The sequence below is a fragment of the Urtica dioica genome, chromosome 3 (genome assembly GCF_054948205.1).
Source record: "Urtica dioica subsp. dioica isolate 48M chromosome 3, U.dioica_male_clone48M_v1_H2, whole genome shotgun sequence".
Taxonomy (NCBI): domain Eukaryota; kingdom Viridiplantae; phylum Streptophyta; class Magnoliopsida; order Rosales; family Urticaceae; genus Urtica; species Urtica dioica.
Window position 1 is genome coordinate 48,675,850 of NC_142758.1, and position 17,135 is coordinate 48,692,984.

A 17,135-nucleotide genomic window follows, 5' to 3' on the forward strand; every position below is an offset into this window, starting at 1 on the left:
TCAATCCACTGATTTGCGGCAGACTACCGTCCTGCTGCAGGTTTTGATGAGGCATAAGAATATTTGTGAAAAAGTAAAAATTTAAATATTTTCAACATATAATGTATATTTGTTAAATTTTGTGTAGTTACACACATGAAAACTGAAATTTTTCCAGAATAAAAAATAGAATTTGGAAAATCTTTAAATATATAAATTTTTTGTTTTAAAATAACTTCGAGATAGTCCTAATATCTATAAATATAAGGACTCAAAAATACTGAAATTAATTTAAAACTGCTCACTAGTGAAATTATAGTATCACCGACTGATTTTGTAAGACTCATTAAAAAAAATATTTGCTCATTGAAAATAATAAAAAACTTACAATAATATACATTATATTTAAATTTTAGAGATAAATATATATAGCTATTTAAAAAAAAAATCCCCTCCATTTTCAAGTTCAAAAGAGGCCCGGACCCGACCAAAACTCTTTTATTGGAGGTCCGGGTTGGGCGTAACTTAATATATTTTTATACGCTTCACAATATCTTATAAAAGTTAGACAGGGAGATAAGGATTACATTTAATTTTATTGGTAACAATTAGTAAAGAATCAATAAGATGATAGTCATAATTTGAGACGGGGTTGTGCGATTATCGCAACCTACTTCGAACCAGCCTTCTACGGAGCACCCGAGTCCAATCTCGAACGGAAACGGGATCGCCACATCACCGCCGCGGCTTCAACATACTTTATTATTGTTAAATAAAAGACCTTAGATCGCACGGAGAAAATGAAGTATATGAAGTGATTTTTTTTTAAAGAGGAACAGTGAGGAATTTAAGTACTAAGCCAGAGTCCAAGGTAAGTTGATTTATGATGTCTTGAGACTAGGGTATTAAAATCAATAAGATAATTCTTAATAAGAAGGCATTTGATATTTTCTTTCATGAGTTTATTTTACCCCCAAAAAAAATCTAAAACGCAAAGTATTGCTTAACTAGGTTTCTAATTACGACGTTGGTCAAGTTCAATTGGTATTGAAAAAAAAATTAGCATTCCGATTAAAAAAAAAAAAAAAAAAGGTTGCAAAATGTGTACACATAACTCTATTGAATAAAACGTGCTCATTTTTCCAATCCATAATTCCAAAAATAACTTCTAGATGGAAGATTAATGAACTTCTGATGAAAGACTCGTAGTGGGCTCAAAAGAAAAAGAAATGGCATGCTAAAAAAATTGAGCCAAGGAATCAGGGAAGAATGGCTATATATGATTGGGCTTTTTGCATGTCAAAAAAGGGATCGATGTGAAAAAAAAAATAAAAATAAAATAAAAAATAAATAAAAAATAAAAATCTTCATGGTCATATATAGAGTTGACCAACTAATTAATTGGACGAGTTGTCATTTGAGTCAAACCTTACAAAAATCGCAACAATAACAGGACGTGATTTAATCTTTCTTTTTTTTTAGGAAAATTGCCAAAAGTAGGACTAAATTAAGGCAAATTTCTATTTTCTTATTTTTTTCAAAAATTTACCAAACTAGGACCGGTCAAACAAAAGTCAAATGAGAGATACACAAAAATCTACCTATTATACCATCATACTAATTATCAACCTACAATCTTCCCCAATAAAATCTCTTATTTTTTTCTCTTTCTTTCTATTTTCCCGCTCATCCCATCGAAAAAACGAATTTTTTTTTTTTTATTAGTCCTAGTTTGGTAAATTTTTGAAAAAAATAGGAAAATGAAAATGTCCCTTAATTTAGTCCTAGTCAAGGAAATGTCCCTTTTTTTTATCCGTTTTTTGGTGTTTATATTGTGTTTTTAAACATGGTTCGTTCATGTAAAATAAATAGGCTTACATTTTATGCATATATAGTTAAGTGGGTTTTAATATTTCACTCAACTCTGATAATTCACAACTAAATTATATTGAAAGTTCTAATATAATTTATAAATTAACTCTTAGCTGTTGGAGTGTGTATGCTATACATTAAGAAAATTCATACATTAATGTAATTTACTTGATAACTAATTAGTAATAATTATCTCAGTTTTTTGAAAAGCCAAAAGTACGTATTAAATTTAGAGTGATGATAAATTTGCTCTATATTTGGCCTCCATTGCCTCCAGGGCAGGTAAGATCTATGGTGAGCAATTAATTGGTAATGAATATTTTCCTTGCATGTGATGTGCATGTAATTTTGTTTAGCTAACCTCGTCAGCCAATGAATATTAGTCTGACACATAATTTTATATATTTGGGACTAACTTAATCATCTGAGTCTTCACATGTAGATGACTATAAGAATCACCATATTTGGTATGAAATTAATTACAAACCTTTGGCCACGTTAAATTCACTTTTAATTTTATAAAAAGAAAAAAAAAATCACTTTTAATAGTAATTCTAAACACAATAATTCTCTCAAAATCATACATATCTGCTGTTATTGCATGGTCAAACTTGATATCTAGACTTTTACCTGGGCAATAATTAGAGACATAAAGCTCAGATAATTTCGTCCGTGTGGTAAGAGTAAGACCTCTTTTTTTATATAATTTATATTCCAGAGTTTAAAGCTTAATATATTGTGTACTCTAATTTATGATTTATGATGTGTATACAAAATATATATTATTAAGACAAATAAATAATTATGAGAACTAAAGATGGTTGAAAAGAAACATTTATCTATGAGTTAAACTTATAAGTCTCATTGAATTAATTCGAATATACTAAAATTATTGTCTGATCGTGATATGTGGCTAGGGTTATTTTTTTTTTATAAATACTGGAGTTGGCATATCCGTAAAAATTATTAGGGTTTTGTTTTATAGCAGGTACTGAGAGTTGAAGATGCCATGCATACTAAAACAGTATTCAGTATTGCAAATTAGTACACTACTTAGAAATTGATTGAAATGAATGAGTGAAGTGACACAACCATGAAAAGATGTCGATGCATAGGTAGATATTTAGCAATATTTATTACAAGTTATTTAATATTAAATTATGATATAGGGCTTTTGAAATGTTCAACAATAAAGAAAATCCAGCACTGAAGAGCTATTGTGAAAACGCGTTGTTGTAAGTTCTTTTAAGTATTTTTATTTAAAATTATTTAAGTATTTATTATATATTATGTTACATATATTAATTAATAGGTAAAATTTTCTATTTTTCTTTTATAGTATACCCGTCGACCTACGAATGTGGAATATGGATATTATATCTTGTCTTACATGCGAGCACTTGTTTATTCTTCAACAAAAGCTATTGATTTGATGGAAAATGCGGTAAGAAAAAATTATATTACATCGATAATATGTGTTTCACGTTTACAAGTGTTAATGGATATTTTTAGCTTTTCACAGTTCAATCAGAAGATCACTTACATGCAAAAAGAGATCGATGAGCTCCGAAGTGAATGGAAGGATACTCTAACTCCGTTTCTCTAAGGACTTCGCAAATCATTTCTTCATTAATATTACTTTCCAACGGTATGCTCGTGATTTGATAATGACCTAAATAAACTCAACCGTTACGATCGACCCATAACTTCATATAACTTCATACAAATGGATTTCAATCAAAGAACTCTTTAACTCCAATAAAGCCCTTGGAGTCCTCCGATGCATTTCTATACCGGACTATTCCCTTCACCGTAGGGGAGTTAAGGTCATTATCTGCCGTAGTTGAATAATGCTATGACCGGAGAAAACCAATAACAACCACATCCAGATCATGAATGTTTGGAATCCATATTATGCAAGGAGACATTGCTTTTGCTAATTCGAATTGAAGCAAAAGGAGCAGGAGGACAAGCAAAATAACAAGTTTGTAACAAATTTTTTGTTGGTTGTAGTACAAATTATCTACTTGTTTTCTTTAATTTTAGTGCAAATGAATAATTTAAATATATAATTCGAAATTTATAATTTTGTAATAAAAATTATACATTATTTTATAATAAAAAATATATATATTTATAAATTAGTATATAAATAAATATCTACAAATACATGGCGGTTAAGATAATAGTACCACTAAAAAAAATTAGTAGACAAATGTTTTTTTAAGCACTTTTTTTAGTGGCGGTTCTTTTTATTTAATGTCATTTAAATAATGACCGCAATCTAAATTTTGACCGCCACTAAAAGGTAAATAATTTTTAGTAGCACTCACATAGGTAGCACTTTTTAAATGACATCTTTTGTGCTTACTAGCATTAAAAAACTGCCGCCAAAAGCTATTTGCCTAATAGTGTAAGAATGATATATATTTTAAAAATCAAAGATATAAAACACTGCACTTTATTATTTTCCAGTGAACCATAAATAAACTAGGCTAATCAACAATAATATAATATATATTTAGGGAAAACACACGCAAATACATCACTATAATAATCAAACCAAACATCTCTCATATGCATGCTTATAATAGTTCAAGCTTGGTGGGCAATGTACTCATAGAAAGTACTTTATTTAGGCCATTGATTAATTAAGTACTACTTAAGAACATCAAGCTTTGTTAGCTTGTTTGATAATGTAGGCGTCGAGTTCGTTGAAATTCTTGATGGCGAATTCCTGGATGGCATCGGGGTCGGGAATCTCCTCCGAGGCCTTCTCGTACTCGCAAGCCCATTGTAACAAACTTCCTCCATCGTCCTTCTCAACGACGGTCACGTGAGCCTTGAAGCTCTTGTAGTACTTTAGAAGATCTCCCTCGATTACGCTGTACGCGAACGTCTTTGTCTCCGGACACACTTTCTCGATCCTCTCCTTCGATTCTTTCACGATCGGAGACCCTAAACAAAATTATTTTATTTTAAAAAAAAAATTGATTATAGTGGCACACCCGAACGCTATTTTATTAGTACTATAATCAGTGGCGAAGCCAGGAATCGCAAATTTGAAAAGAAAAAAATATAAGCTAAAAATATAATAAGGTCATATCAAAAGTTCTGCGACATTTCGGCGGATCTAGTCCTAGACAAGTTCTCCGGACACACTTTCTCGATCCTCTCCTTCGATTCTTTCACGATCGGAGACCCTAAACAAAATTATTGATTATAGTGGCATACCCGAAAATCCATTTCATTAATGCTATTTTATTAGTACTAGGCAAATTTGAAAAAAAAAATATTAAGCTAAAAATATAATAAGGTCATATCAAAAGTTCTCCCCTAGACAAGTTGACCTTATTCTAATTGCGAAAAGTTTAGAATTAATAATAATGATAATGACAATGATTTATTTTTAGTTTAATTACCTTCGCCGTATTTGATGTGACGAACGGAACCAGCGACGACGCCATCGCCTTCGAGGACGTTGACGCTAGCGTAGTCGTTACCGAAGGCTTCGGAGTAATTGTGGATGAAATCCCTTAAGCCTTCCCACATTTTAACCGCCGGAGATTTCGCATGGACTTCGACGCTAAGGGTTCCAAGGCAAGCAGGATTAGCCATATTATTTGTTATAATTGATTAATTAAACAATAGTAGCTGAGTGGTTTATATATTGTCTATCACTTCTGTTGAGAGCTTGGCTGTATATATACCGGAAAGTTTTTTTTTTTTTTTTTGGGTGATCGATGAGGATAATAAATTTGAGTGGATACAAGTTCAACTACCAATTCAATTAGATCAGTGTTACTTTGAAGACGTTGAAATTTTTGCAACCATATCACCGACTGATAGGTGAGAATTTGGGGCCCTCTGACATTAATATTGTAATTATGCAACGCTCTCTTCAAGTAATATAATTTTTGGTGGTTGCAAGAACTTATGGATATGTTTCACGTTTGCAATATATGAGCTCGGTTATTAATAATATTACTGCCATTTTCTTACTGCATGAACAAGATGAGAACAACATATATAGTAAAATATTTTAAGATGCAATCCTTTGTGATCTTATTATAGACTTATTCATAAAAACTACAAAATGTCTCATTCTTCTTCTTTTTTTTTTTAATATCAGATTTTCTTCAATAATGATGCCTTGTAGCACACTCCATTACTGTGTCATTGGGCGAGAACAAAGACAATGCAAAAAAGCACAAACTATATTTTGAACACCAAGGAATAGTCATTTTGTTTCGTGCAAATGTGTCGTTTGGCTAAAAATCATGTCGCTTGAGCTTTTAAATGTCAATTTTGTAAGGTTTGTGACTCTTGTCGCATCTCTTGACAAGCATACACGTGTTTTATCTATGTAAATCAAGTTGTGTAGGACTTTTATTCACTTAAAACTTTCGAATAATATCTCTATCATCTTACACACAAATTGTTCCACAACTATTGTTCTTGTCTATAGTTCATATTCTACTTGTTTGTATTCTTCGATGTATTTACGCTAATCTTGCACTACGTTCAAGGCTTATGTTTCATAAATATTGGGAGGCACAAATATCAGTTGCTAATCCTCTAAATACCTCAAAATTTTAAATCTTCTACAAATAACAATTTATTTTTAACTTTCACAATTTTGTCCTATGTGAAACCATAAACAGCAAACGAAAAGAATAAGTTAATTGAAAAAGTAAATGAAATATTTGAGGGATATTAATTTTTGAGAGGGTACTGGAGATCATTTCTACAAAATAAAAATAAAAAAAATATTATCATGCTTCAAATGTAGCTTCCCCCAAATGGTTCAAGGAAAATTGCCAAAAGTATGACTAAATTAAGGCAAAATTCCATTTTCCTATTTTTTTCAAAAATTTATCAAACTATGACCGGTCAAACAAAAGTCAAATGAGAGATACACACAAATCTAAACATTGAAAAAACGAAATTTCAATGTTCAAGCATTGCCTTAGAAAGGGCCTAAACTAAACAAGCCCAATTATAAGCCCACCTATCGCGCACTAGAAACCATATCATTCATTTGTTTTATTAAAATAGCTTAGTTTTCTCATAAATAAATTAAAATAAAAATGAATTGGCTCATAAATGCTTTCCGGATAATTACACCAAAACGAGAGCAAAAATAATATTTTGATTGTAAATTGAAGCGCTATAAAACAGTTTAAGGAGAAGCGTATGTGATAGTGATGAGCTACGGTTTTCGCTGTAAAAAATTACAAATCCTTAAATAATCCTTAGAACTTCATTTAAGTTGTTCATGCTCGCTCTTCTTAGAACTTCCCAAATGCAAAGATTATATTCCTTCGCGCTCACTTAAAATATAAGTCTCTTCTTAGCTTATTATTTTAACCAAGGATTTGTTTAGTTAAGCAAAGATTTTCCGGGCACGTGTTCTTTACGTACTCGGAGGAGTTTACCTGAAACAGATTGCTTGGAAATATAAAATTGGTATCTTTAAGACCCAACAAAATACAAACTAAAAATAAATTAAAAAATAATAATAATTGACATGGGTCCATATGGATAGTGATGAAATTATTGACGATCTTATTGCCTTGTCATTTTCGGACAAATGACCATAAATCATAATGGATCTATATCTTACACCAAGATGTGGTGTTGAAAGATTTAGAATTAGTGGAGAAGACAAGAGTATGGACTAACTAATTGATTAATTAATTTTTTTTATTCAAAACAAAATAATAAGGCGAATGAAAACTCCCTCTCAACGGCTAACATTCCTTTACTACAAAAATTTGTAAGAAAATATATTTTATATATTTATATATTTTCTGCAAGGTTTCAGGTTCAATTTCTTTGTCAAGGCAATACCAACTTTTCCTTTCGTTTTCTTTTTCTTTTACTTTAAGCACATCTCTTATACACACTCACACATATGCACACATATATACATATATTCCATCTTTCTATCTTTTTCTCAGGTTGTTGAAGTTGAAGTAGTTGAGTATCTTCCTAATATAAGCTTTACGTACCCTTGATAATTTGGAAGTGTAATTCACAAGAATATTTTTCTCCCAAACTCTTTCACTATCTAACAATCTTTTTCTTCATCATTCTTCTCTCCTTTCCTATGGAAATTAAAACCCTTGCATGACATAAGACCTTTCATTTTGGTTCTCGAAACGGAGAAGAAGCAAAACTAGAGGGTCGTTTTGAAAAGAAGACAAAAAAAAAAAATCATGCCTTTTAGTTTCGTCTCTGCGTGGAACAAGCGCCGGAGAAGCAAGTCTTATGATCACTCGGATCCTTGTATGCATTCTTTTAAATTTCATAGATAATGTCCTTGATTTTTTTTCATTTTTTTTTCATAGGATGATAAGTAAATAAAAATAAATAATGTTTGCTTTTATTATTATTTCCCGAAATCTCTGAAGGGATTTACAAGCCAGCAGAGTGTTGGAAGCTCGAAGATCAAGCGCTGAGACCGCAAAAACGTCACCACGGCACGTCGGTCTTCATGCTCAGGGAAATGGAAGAGGCGACCGGCTCGTTCAGCGAAAATAATTTTCTCGGGAAAGGAGGGTTTGGCCGAGTGTACAAAGGGATTTTGGGGTCCGGAGAGGTAATTGAATTGAGCAAATAAATAGAGTTTTTAATGATGAGTTTGGTAGGCAGAAATCAGAATATAAATGGAATCATATTAATGTCTTGAAATACTTGGAAATCTAACATTTTAGTATTTTTAGCACAATAATACTAGACTTTTTTGTGTACTAATTAAATAAGAAATTTTGAAAATAATGAGAATTATGATAAAGATTTATATTTTATTCATATAACGCATATTTTGAATCTTTCAAATTACCTCATCTTAAGGTAATCTTAATACCTAAATAATAAGTTCCACAAAATATTGTCTAATGATTTCTAGAGATTTGATTTACATTACCAAACAATGTATTCGTTAGGATTTTCGAGAATATGATTTAACATTACCGCCTTAAGAAATATGTGCTGATTTTGTGATTATTTCGCGAACGAAAGGTCGTGGCGATCAAGAAAATGGAGCTCCCGGGTTTCAAAGAGGCCGAGGGAGAACGGGAATTCAGAGTCGAAGTGGACATATTGAGCAGACTCGACCACCCGAACCTGGTTTCACTCATCGGATATTGCGCCGATGGAAAACACCGGTTTCTCGTGTACGAGTACATGAAAAACGGGAATTTGCAAGACCACTTAAACGGTTAGTTTTTTATCTTCGTCTTATGAAGTTTTTCGGGATGTAAAAAAAAAAAAAACAGTGATTAAGTATTGGTGTTCGTGTAGGAATCGGAGAAGCAAAGATGGATTGGTCAGTGAGGGTGAGAGTTGCTCTTGGAGCAGCCAAAGGGCTTGCCTATCTCCACTCAGGTTCTGATGTTGGAATCCCAATTGTGCATAGAGATTTCAAATCTACCAACATTCTTTTGGACACCAATTTTGATGCCAAGGTAATGTAATATTGGTGTCCATTATTACCATGAAAATTGAGATTGAAAAAAAAAAATACAAAGAGCTAACGTTTATATACATAATGATAGATCTCTGACTTTGGCCTTGCCAAGCTAATGCCAGAGGGTCAAGAAACTCATGTGACAGCTAGGGTTCTTGGTACATTTGGCTATTTTGACCCCGAATATACATCGGTGAGTGTTTTACGAACCCGGTTCTTTTCGTGTTTTCTAAGCTTTTGTTAGATCAAGAAGGGTATACTAGTCATTTTAAAATTTTATTTCCCATTTTATTTATTTATACTTGCATATAATAAGGAGTGGAGAGTTACACAAACACCTCAGTTAAAAAACGTTAATTCTCGGAATATTTTAAATTTATAAACTTTTCACAAATATTTTTTTATTTTTATTTGTAGGAAGATTTTCCCCTTATTTTAAATAAAACCGTAAACAGCCAAAAAAAAAAAAAGTTAAATAAAATTGTATATAGTAAAAAAAAACAACATAGAAACTACAATAAAAAATGTATCTATGAAATAAAAAGTAAATAACATATTTTAATGATTAAGTTAGAAAATAAGGTACTAGACCAAATTTATCAATGATGTTTGTATCAGCATTTTCCGAGACTTAGTTAGAAAGTTAATTATTATTTTCTACTTTTGCTTAAGACCGGGAAGCTCACTTTGCAAAGCGACGTATATGCGTTTGGAGTGGTTCTTCTCGAGCTTCTGACTGGACGTCGGGCCGTGGATCTAAACCAGGGACCGAACGACCAAAACCTCGTGTTACAGGTAAAAAGAATTTTACCCGTCTTTCAGTTCGGGTAAGTTTTACCGAGAAGTACAAAAATAAAAGTAAATTTTCCTAATTTGTTCAGGTGAGGCATATACTAAACGACAAAAAGAAGCTCCGAAAGGTGTTAGACCCAGACTTGGGCCGGACCGCGAACAACATGGAAACAATAGCCATGTTTGCGAACCTGGCTTCACGGTGCGTTCGGATCGAGAGCAGCGAAAGACCGTCCATGGATGAGTGTGTGAGAGAGCTCCAGATGATCTTTTACATGAACTCGAGAGGTTTCGTCGGAGGGTTTTCTCACGCTTTTCGAAAGGCCTAATCGGGATTAGGGTCGACATTCGTGGCCGGAAGAAACCGTGCCGTGTGATCTTTGTGAAAAGAGCGTTTGTTTAGTGTTTACTGTTTCGTGTATAGATAAAGATAGCTTTCTTGTACTATATTTCAAGATGGAACTGCACTTTTAAGTCAATAAGGGTTCTGGAATCTAGAGAGATTGTTAAAATGTGTATTTGTAACAGAAACAGAGCTTGAAATCACACGTGGCAAAAAAAAACTTTTTTTTTTCAATAGACATTTGTGATTCGGATTTATGCAAAAGCTAGTAGAAAATATATAGAATTTCCCTTCTTCTCTTCTTTTTTTTAGGGATAGGACTGAAAACATTGTGCTAACTTTTTTTCTAGGTTCAGTTCATCAACTTATGAAGGTAATAAATGAAAAACAAAGTAGTCAATGGAGTTCCTATTTCTTCTAGTTTTTACTGTACTTGACAAGGCCAAACCTTGAAATTTTGCATTATAAGATTTACTTTACATTGAAAAAGAAACAGACAACATATACATGTATTAAAATATGTCAAAACTGAATGAGATTCTTACTTTTTAACACGGTGTTGAGAGTTTTGAGAATTTACTATACATGTGGTTACAACAATGATAAAACAACGCAAAAAGTACCTGATATTCCACGCACGTCGCGTACTTCGGAAGCAATTCCAGCCGAAAAGAACTTCGTTTGGACTACTTTTGAAACCCAAAAACCCGAATTCAAAACAACTTCGAATCCACAAGAATGTCGAAACAGAATTTACTTGGAACTCGGCCGTGATACAGACGTTCTTGGAACTCCATCATCAAGGCGCTGGAACAAAAAAAAAAAAGTCTACTTGTTGATTGATTCAAAAGCCTCAACACAAAGCAAAAGATACTATTGCTAAAAACAAAAGAACCATTTTGTTACCTCGGTGAAAAACACAAAAAAAAAAAAGAAAAAAAAAAAGTCATGTCAAACCCTCTTCATCGGGGCTTTCTCGAACGGGAAGCTTTTTAAGCATCAAGTGTTTACGCCTCTGCAACATCATCAAAACGAAGATATTGTCTGTCTTCACGACATTATAACCGGCTTTCGTGTACATATTGAACGGAGCCGTGTCGATCATTCTGCAGTGAAGATAAACCTCGCTCGCCAAACTCATTTCCGATATTATTTCTTCGGCGGCCTTTAGAAGATGCCACCCGATTCCCCTCCTAGAAAGAAAGATTCAAACTTTAAAGACCCAATCTAGACATATCAGTGAAAAGAGATTTTCACCACGAAGTTTATATATATTTCAAGAGTCGACACTAAACCGATTCAAATTAGACCAATATTAATTCTTTCTTAATGGAAGACCACTAAGCCGATTCAAATCATCCGTTTGAATATTCGGTTTGAAATTCCGGTTCAAATTTTTCAATTCAATTCAATGAGTTTGAATTTGCACTGTGTTTGACTCAACTCAACCAACAAAAAGCTTAAACATAATCTTCCAACTAACCTATTAGTCAAGCAAGCATTAGTCTTTTTTTTTTCTACATTTGACTCAATACACCGTTTAATTTTAGGTTTTGTGAAATTCAGTCAAGCAAAATTGCGTTCTAATTGACAAAATCAAAATCAAGAGCAGAACAAACCTTCGAAGATCTTCCTTGACGCTCATGTTGCTGATATACGGCGATTTCCTCGGCGCCGTCGGAGTCGGCGGAGAAACATTCGCTCCTCTCTCGTCGAAACAAACCTCCACGGTTCCCGCCAATTCTCCCTCGTCCTCTTCTCGCTCTTCCTCGTCGTCCTTTCTCTCCCTGAAGAACCCTAAGAGCGTGACCGCGTGAGGAACCACGTCTCTTCTCTCGATCAAGTACTTCTTCACAAGGAATTCGAGGACAGAGATGTAAGCCCTAGGCAAGAGCATCGACTCGGCGAACGACTCGGCGAGAAGCGCCACGGTCTCGTCGGTCTCGTCCTCTCTCATGGCTCGGATCGATAGAGAGCCGGATTTCAGCTCCGCCGTGTAAACGAAGCCTTCGAGGAGTCTCAGCTTGTCGAGGTCTTCGCTGCTCAAGAACCGGCCGGTTCTCAGCGGGTCGGAGATGTGCGATACGACCAGCGGTTCCGACGACGGAGAAGAAGATAAGGACTTGAAGATTCGACGGTGGTTGTGTTTGGGGATTCCGGCGAAGAGAGGGGACTTGTGACTGTGAGGCGTCGAGTGAGAGAGAGTGATGTGGTGGCGAGGGATTGTTGTGGAGACGGAGAGCGAGAGAGCTAGTGCTGAAGCCATTGGAGGACTCCGAGAGTTCTTCGATCAGAGTCGGAGAATGTTTTCCGTCGTAATTTCATTGGTTTTGATTCTTGCTCTTCGTCGTCGTCATCGTCGATTGGACGTTAAGATCAGCCACGCAAATTGCAGATTGATTGATTATTTTTCTTCTTCTTTTTTATTAAAGATTGGGCCTGGGTTTGGTGTTGATTTCTTCAACGGGCTTTGAATGCCATTTTCAGGCCCAAGCTTCAAAGTAAACGGTCTTTAAATGGAGGGACCCAATTTGTTTTAAGGGTGATTTAGTTAAATAATCGATTTAAAAAGTTTGCCTAAAATCAGAAGAATAACCAATCAGGTTTCAAAAATAAAATTAATCTTAGGATTAATATTTTTTAAAGTGATAAATTACTTATAATAATTGTCAAAAAATTTAATCTTAGTGTCGAAAAATATTTGACAACGTAACTTTGGTTATTTTATTGAAAATTTGAAACTTTGACTATTTTGCTAATCAATAATTTCAAATAGCTATTTTTTACAATTTTTTCGTTGCTTTAAAAATATATATTATGCCTTTACCAAAAAGGGGGAGGGAGGGGACATTGAAAATTGAAATGAATGCGAACTAACAAGTCAAAACAAGTTGCCCCACACATATTATTAATTGGTTTTGAGATAAAATCTAATGAAATACTTTCATATATGATAATAGAGTCCATTAAGCCAAATGGGTGTCCGATTATATCTCTCAGATTCGTCCTAAGATAAGTATATTATTAATTGGTTTTGAGATAAAATCTAATGAAATACTTTCATATATGATAATAGAGTCCATTAAGCCAAATGGGTGTCCGATTATATCTCTCAGATTCGTCCTAAGATAAGTAAATGCAAAGAGCCATAATATTGAAAAGACATGTTAGAAATCACACATTGAGAGTAGATGGAAATGAACAAGTATTTATAAAAGCCATAGGTTTCTCTCACTACCATTTTGTTTTGAGAAAGAACCCATGATATTTTCACACCCACGAACCCCTTCACAATCATACACCACGTCGCAGCCATGGCTTTTGTCAATGTAGACACTGCAATCAACACCTCTTGAAGGCTTCAACCTAATTGCGACCGCAACATCAATCACATTGCCATTCTGCGACTACCTTTCACAACATCGTAATATGGATTAAATTCTTATGTAAAGAATACATCAATAAGAAGTTAGTGAGAAAATTTTTACGAGAGACACCAATCGAAGGATCCTTGAGGTGCGAGAAGTTTCATAGCAAATCATAAGTTTGTATATGATGAAGAGCCCTCTAGAAAGAAAGCTCGTTTACGAGGAAAAAAAAAAGGGTCATCCAACTTATGTCCTTATTGTCCCCGCAACCGAGTTTGGCATCGTCATCGATGACATTTGCCATCTTTTTTGGACGTTCCTCACATATGTCCTCTCTTTATGATTTCGCACTGTCAACGTTCTGGCTCGCCTGCTCGTTAAATCTGCTTTGAACTTCACTAGTTATATTACTTTTGTGGTTTCTAATATTAATGCAGATAAACATTTGCTTAGCCTTGATGGAATGAAGTTTAGTTCCTCTTAAAAAATACTACTTTTCAAGTTATTAGAGATAATATTTCATCTCACATCCTACCCTTATTCTAAAATTACTTTGTGTCCTCTTAGATCTGTACAATTCACCCATCACGACACAACACCTTATTTCACATATTCCATAAATCTATTTTTTGTAGTGAGGTACTTCAAAGTTCTTAGAGAGGGTTTCTCTCTAATATGTTTATTTTCGCAGATTAAGTAAATGATTATAACATTATTTGTATTGTGATTAAAATTGAAGAATTCGTACTATAAATAATTTATTTCGGAGGGAAAACATGTATTTTCATGATTATAGCAGCCCCAAATGTCGACACTACACTATCAAATAGTCTCTGGCAACACATTTAAATCTGTTTTTAATTGAATATAATTGGTCAATTTTATTCCCTTTATTTGCTGATATAATGATGAATTTGTACGACGCACGCTTAAAAATGTGCTCAATTTATTGCCCTATAATAATAATTTAGTGCCTAAAGGTAGCTTTGGATACCTTAAAGCTAACTCTGGATAAAAATAAAGTATCACTCACACCTATATATTTTTATTTAACTTTAGGACCATCATTTTCCATGCCTTGCTATGCTATGCCAGACCACCCATACGGCCATACCTACCTAGAAATACACAGCCTCAATATTCATGAACTTCATTAATTTTTTTTAGGCTAATAAATATTGCAAACATTATCATCATCAGTAAATATCTACAAATGATTGATGATTAATTAATACCATAACTTAAGGAACCAAAAAGAACCCACTAAAATTCAAATTCAAGAGACAAAAGCCTGCCAAAATCGCAGTTAGAAAAAGAGATGCAAAAGAATGAAAAGGCCAACTCAAAAGAAACTGCCAACAAGCTAAATTAGTAATTCCTTTCTAACCTATGTATATCTTCACGTTTAAAAACAAATTTGTACTATTTCAACAACAAAAAAACCCTCATTCGGGTCTTTTAGACCGATCCGATTCCCATCTCTTGAGAACTTGGAGCAAGATCTCATTCCACGTGTCAATGGGCCCGGGCAAGCACCAATGAACGCAGTCGTTTTGCACTCTCTCATTCCCATTCCCATTCCCATTTTTTCTATTGGCAAACGGAAACGGGTTCATATACGGGCCCGGGTGCCCATCGGGTCTCATCAAGCCCAACCCGGTCACATCCAAAGCCTCCAAATCAAAACCGTGCCCAAAAAAACGTTCACCTTGACTTTTCTTGCCAAAGTCAACCTCCTCAATCTCGATCCCCCGGATCTCACCGTCCATCCCCTCGAGCCGCTTCTCCGACTCATCGTACGGCCTCGATCGCGCGCACGCCCCGGCCTTGTCCCACTCCCCCTCGAAATGCGAGGGCGAAAACGTCGTCAACGCCGCCCCCTCGAAACTAATTCCCCCTTTCACCTCGATCGCGTCTTTAATTCCGCGAATAGCCGTCCGGATCGCCTTTCTCAACGGGTCGTAGAATCCGATCTCGTCGTGGCTCTCCCCGGGGCAATAGTGGCACCCGATCGCCGACCCGGATTCGTAGTAAACCGCCGGGTGTAAGAACCAATGCCCGATCGACAGCACGACGAAATTGAGCTTGTCCACGTCATCAGCCCATTTGGGATCGACCCGGTCCAAGTGGAGGATATTATGGGCCGGCCCGGGTTGGGCTTTTTCCACTCCTTGGACCAAAAACGGAGACCAATAGATCGACACCGTGGCATTGTGGGGCTGGAAGATCCAGCGACGGAATTTGGCGTCGGCGGTGGAGTGGACGAGCTTCGGGGTCGATGACGTGGCGATCATGCAGAGGAGAGACTCGGCTTGGTTTCTGGCCATGGAGTCTCCGACGAAGGCGATGTGCTTGCCGGAGATGAGTCGGAGAAAGGTTTCCGGGTCGAACCGGGGCAGAGGGCAGTTATTGGGCCTCCATCGCCAATTTAGAAACCCCAAATCGGGTCTTCCGTGAGCCATGCAATTCTGACCCGCTTTTATTGTCGTTTTGCATGACGTGCCGTTGTACAACGGACCTCGCTCGTCCGGAACCCATTTCCCGGAGGAATAGTCGCACTGCTGACGTGGCGGCGGCGGTGGTGGTGACGTGGCGGATTTTCCGTCGGCGGTTTCTGTTTTTACATGACATTGAATATTATTCCATGCAAAAAAGAAAATATATAAAAACAAGGAAAAATGGGAAATGAGATTTGAGACCTTGAGAAGGAGGGAGAGAAGAGGAGGTTGAAGCTGAGAGGTGGGTTATTAATGGCGGTTCTTGGTCTGAAGGGAAGTTGAGAGGGTAAAAGCATAAGCGAAAGAGAGCTATTGGGATTAGTGAATAGATTGCCCATGGTAACACCTTTTTGGTTAAGGAAAAATGGTGTGAAGAAGATTGGTCTTTGAATGGGCTTGTTGTTGAGACCATCTTCAACATTCCCTCTCTCTCTCTCTTTCTCGATTGCTATTTTTGGGGTTTGGCGTGTTTGAGGAGGAACAAAACTGGGGTAATTATTCGGATGCTCAGCCAGACAGAGATTATTTAGAAGGAAAAGAAGAAAAAGAGTTTTGCTTTCTTCTTTTTTTTCTCTGGAAAGTGGAAAAGAAATAATTAAAATAAAAGGGAAATATGATTTGAGTCAAAATCACATCGAGAACCCCATTATCTCTCTCTCTCTCTCTCTCTCTCTCTCTGGTTGTTTGTGGCCAACTAATTTCAGGCACAATTAGCACTCATGAATGAGTTATCACTATTGTGGTCTTGCTCGCTCTCTCTAACACGTAGCGCGCTTTATTTTCCATATTTCTTTATTTAGGGTTTTTGG

General features: G+C 35.3%; 4 protein-coding genes across 4 annotated transcripts; 1 reads left to right on the top strand and 3 right to left on the bottom strand.

The window, feature by feature from the left end:
• Positions 1-4,347: 4,347 nt before the first annotated feature.
• Positions 4,348-5,561, bottom strand: MLP423 (MLP-like protein 423). The gene is made up of 2 exons (XM_089610018.1): positions 5,274-5,561; positions 4,348-4,809 (listed from the first exon to the last, which is right to left on the bottom strand). The coding sequence occupies exons 1-2, from the start codon at positions 5,467-5,469 to the stop codon at positions 4,523-4,525; spliced, it is 483 nt and encodes a 160-aa protein (XP_089466144.1). The 5' UTR covers positions 5,470-5,561; the 3' UTR covers positions 4,348-4,522.
• Positions 5,562-7,656: 2,095 nt separating this feature from the next.
• Positions 7,657-10,691, top strand: LOC149403392 (Protein kinase superfamily protein). Its single transcript, XM_089609152.1, has 7 exons — positions 7,657-8,142; positions 8,268-8,455; positions 8,878-9,076; positions 9,160-9,323; positions 9,414-9,518; positions 9,998-10,120; positions 10,207-10,691. Exons 1-7 carry the CDS (start codon positions 8,073-8,075, stop codon positions 10,444-10,446), a joined length of 1,089 nt encoding a protein of 362 aa, XP_089465278.1. The 5' UTR covers positions 7,657-8,072; the 3' UTR covers positions 10,447-10,691.
• Positions 10,692-10,841: 150 nt separating this feature from the next.
• Positions 10,842-12,856, bottom strand: LOC149403393 (Acyl-CoA N-acyltransferases (NAT) superfamily protein). The gene is made up of 3 exons (XM_089609153.1): positions 12,080-12,856; positions 11,367-11,653; positions 10,842-11,267 (listed from the first exon to the last, which is right to left on the bottom strand). Exons 1-2 carry the CDS (start codon positions 12,724-12,726, stop codon positions 11,407-11,409), a joined length of 894 nt encoding a protein of 297 aa, XP_089465279.1. The 5' UTR covers positions 12,727-12,856; the 3' UTR covers positions 10,842-11,267; positions 11,367-11,406.
• A 2,196-nt stretch (positions 12,857-15,052) lies between these two features.
• TBL27 (TRICHOME BIREFRINGENCE-LIKE 27) lies at positions 15,053-17,090 on the bottom strand. Its single transcript, XM_089610063.1, has 2 exons — positions 16,528-17,090; positions 15,053-16,442 (listed from the first exon to the last, which is right to left on the bottom strand). The coding sequence occupies exons 1-2, from the start codon at positions 16,745-16,747 to the stop codon at positions 15,274-15,276; spliced, it is 1,389 nt and encodes a 462-aa protein (XP_089466189.1). The 5' UTR covers positions 16,748-17,090; the 3' UTR covers positions 15,053-15,273.
• Positions 17,091-17,135: the final 45 nt, after the last annotated feature.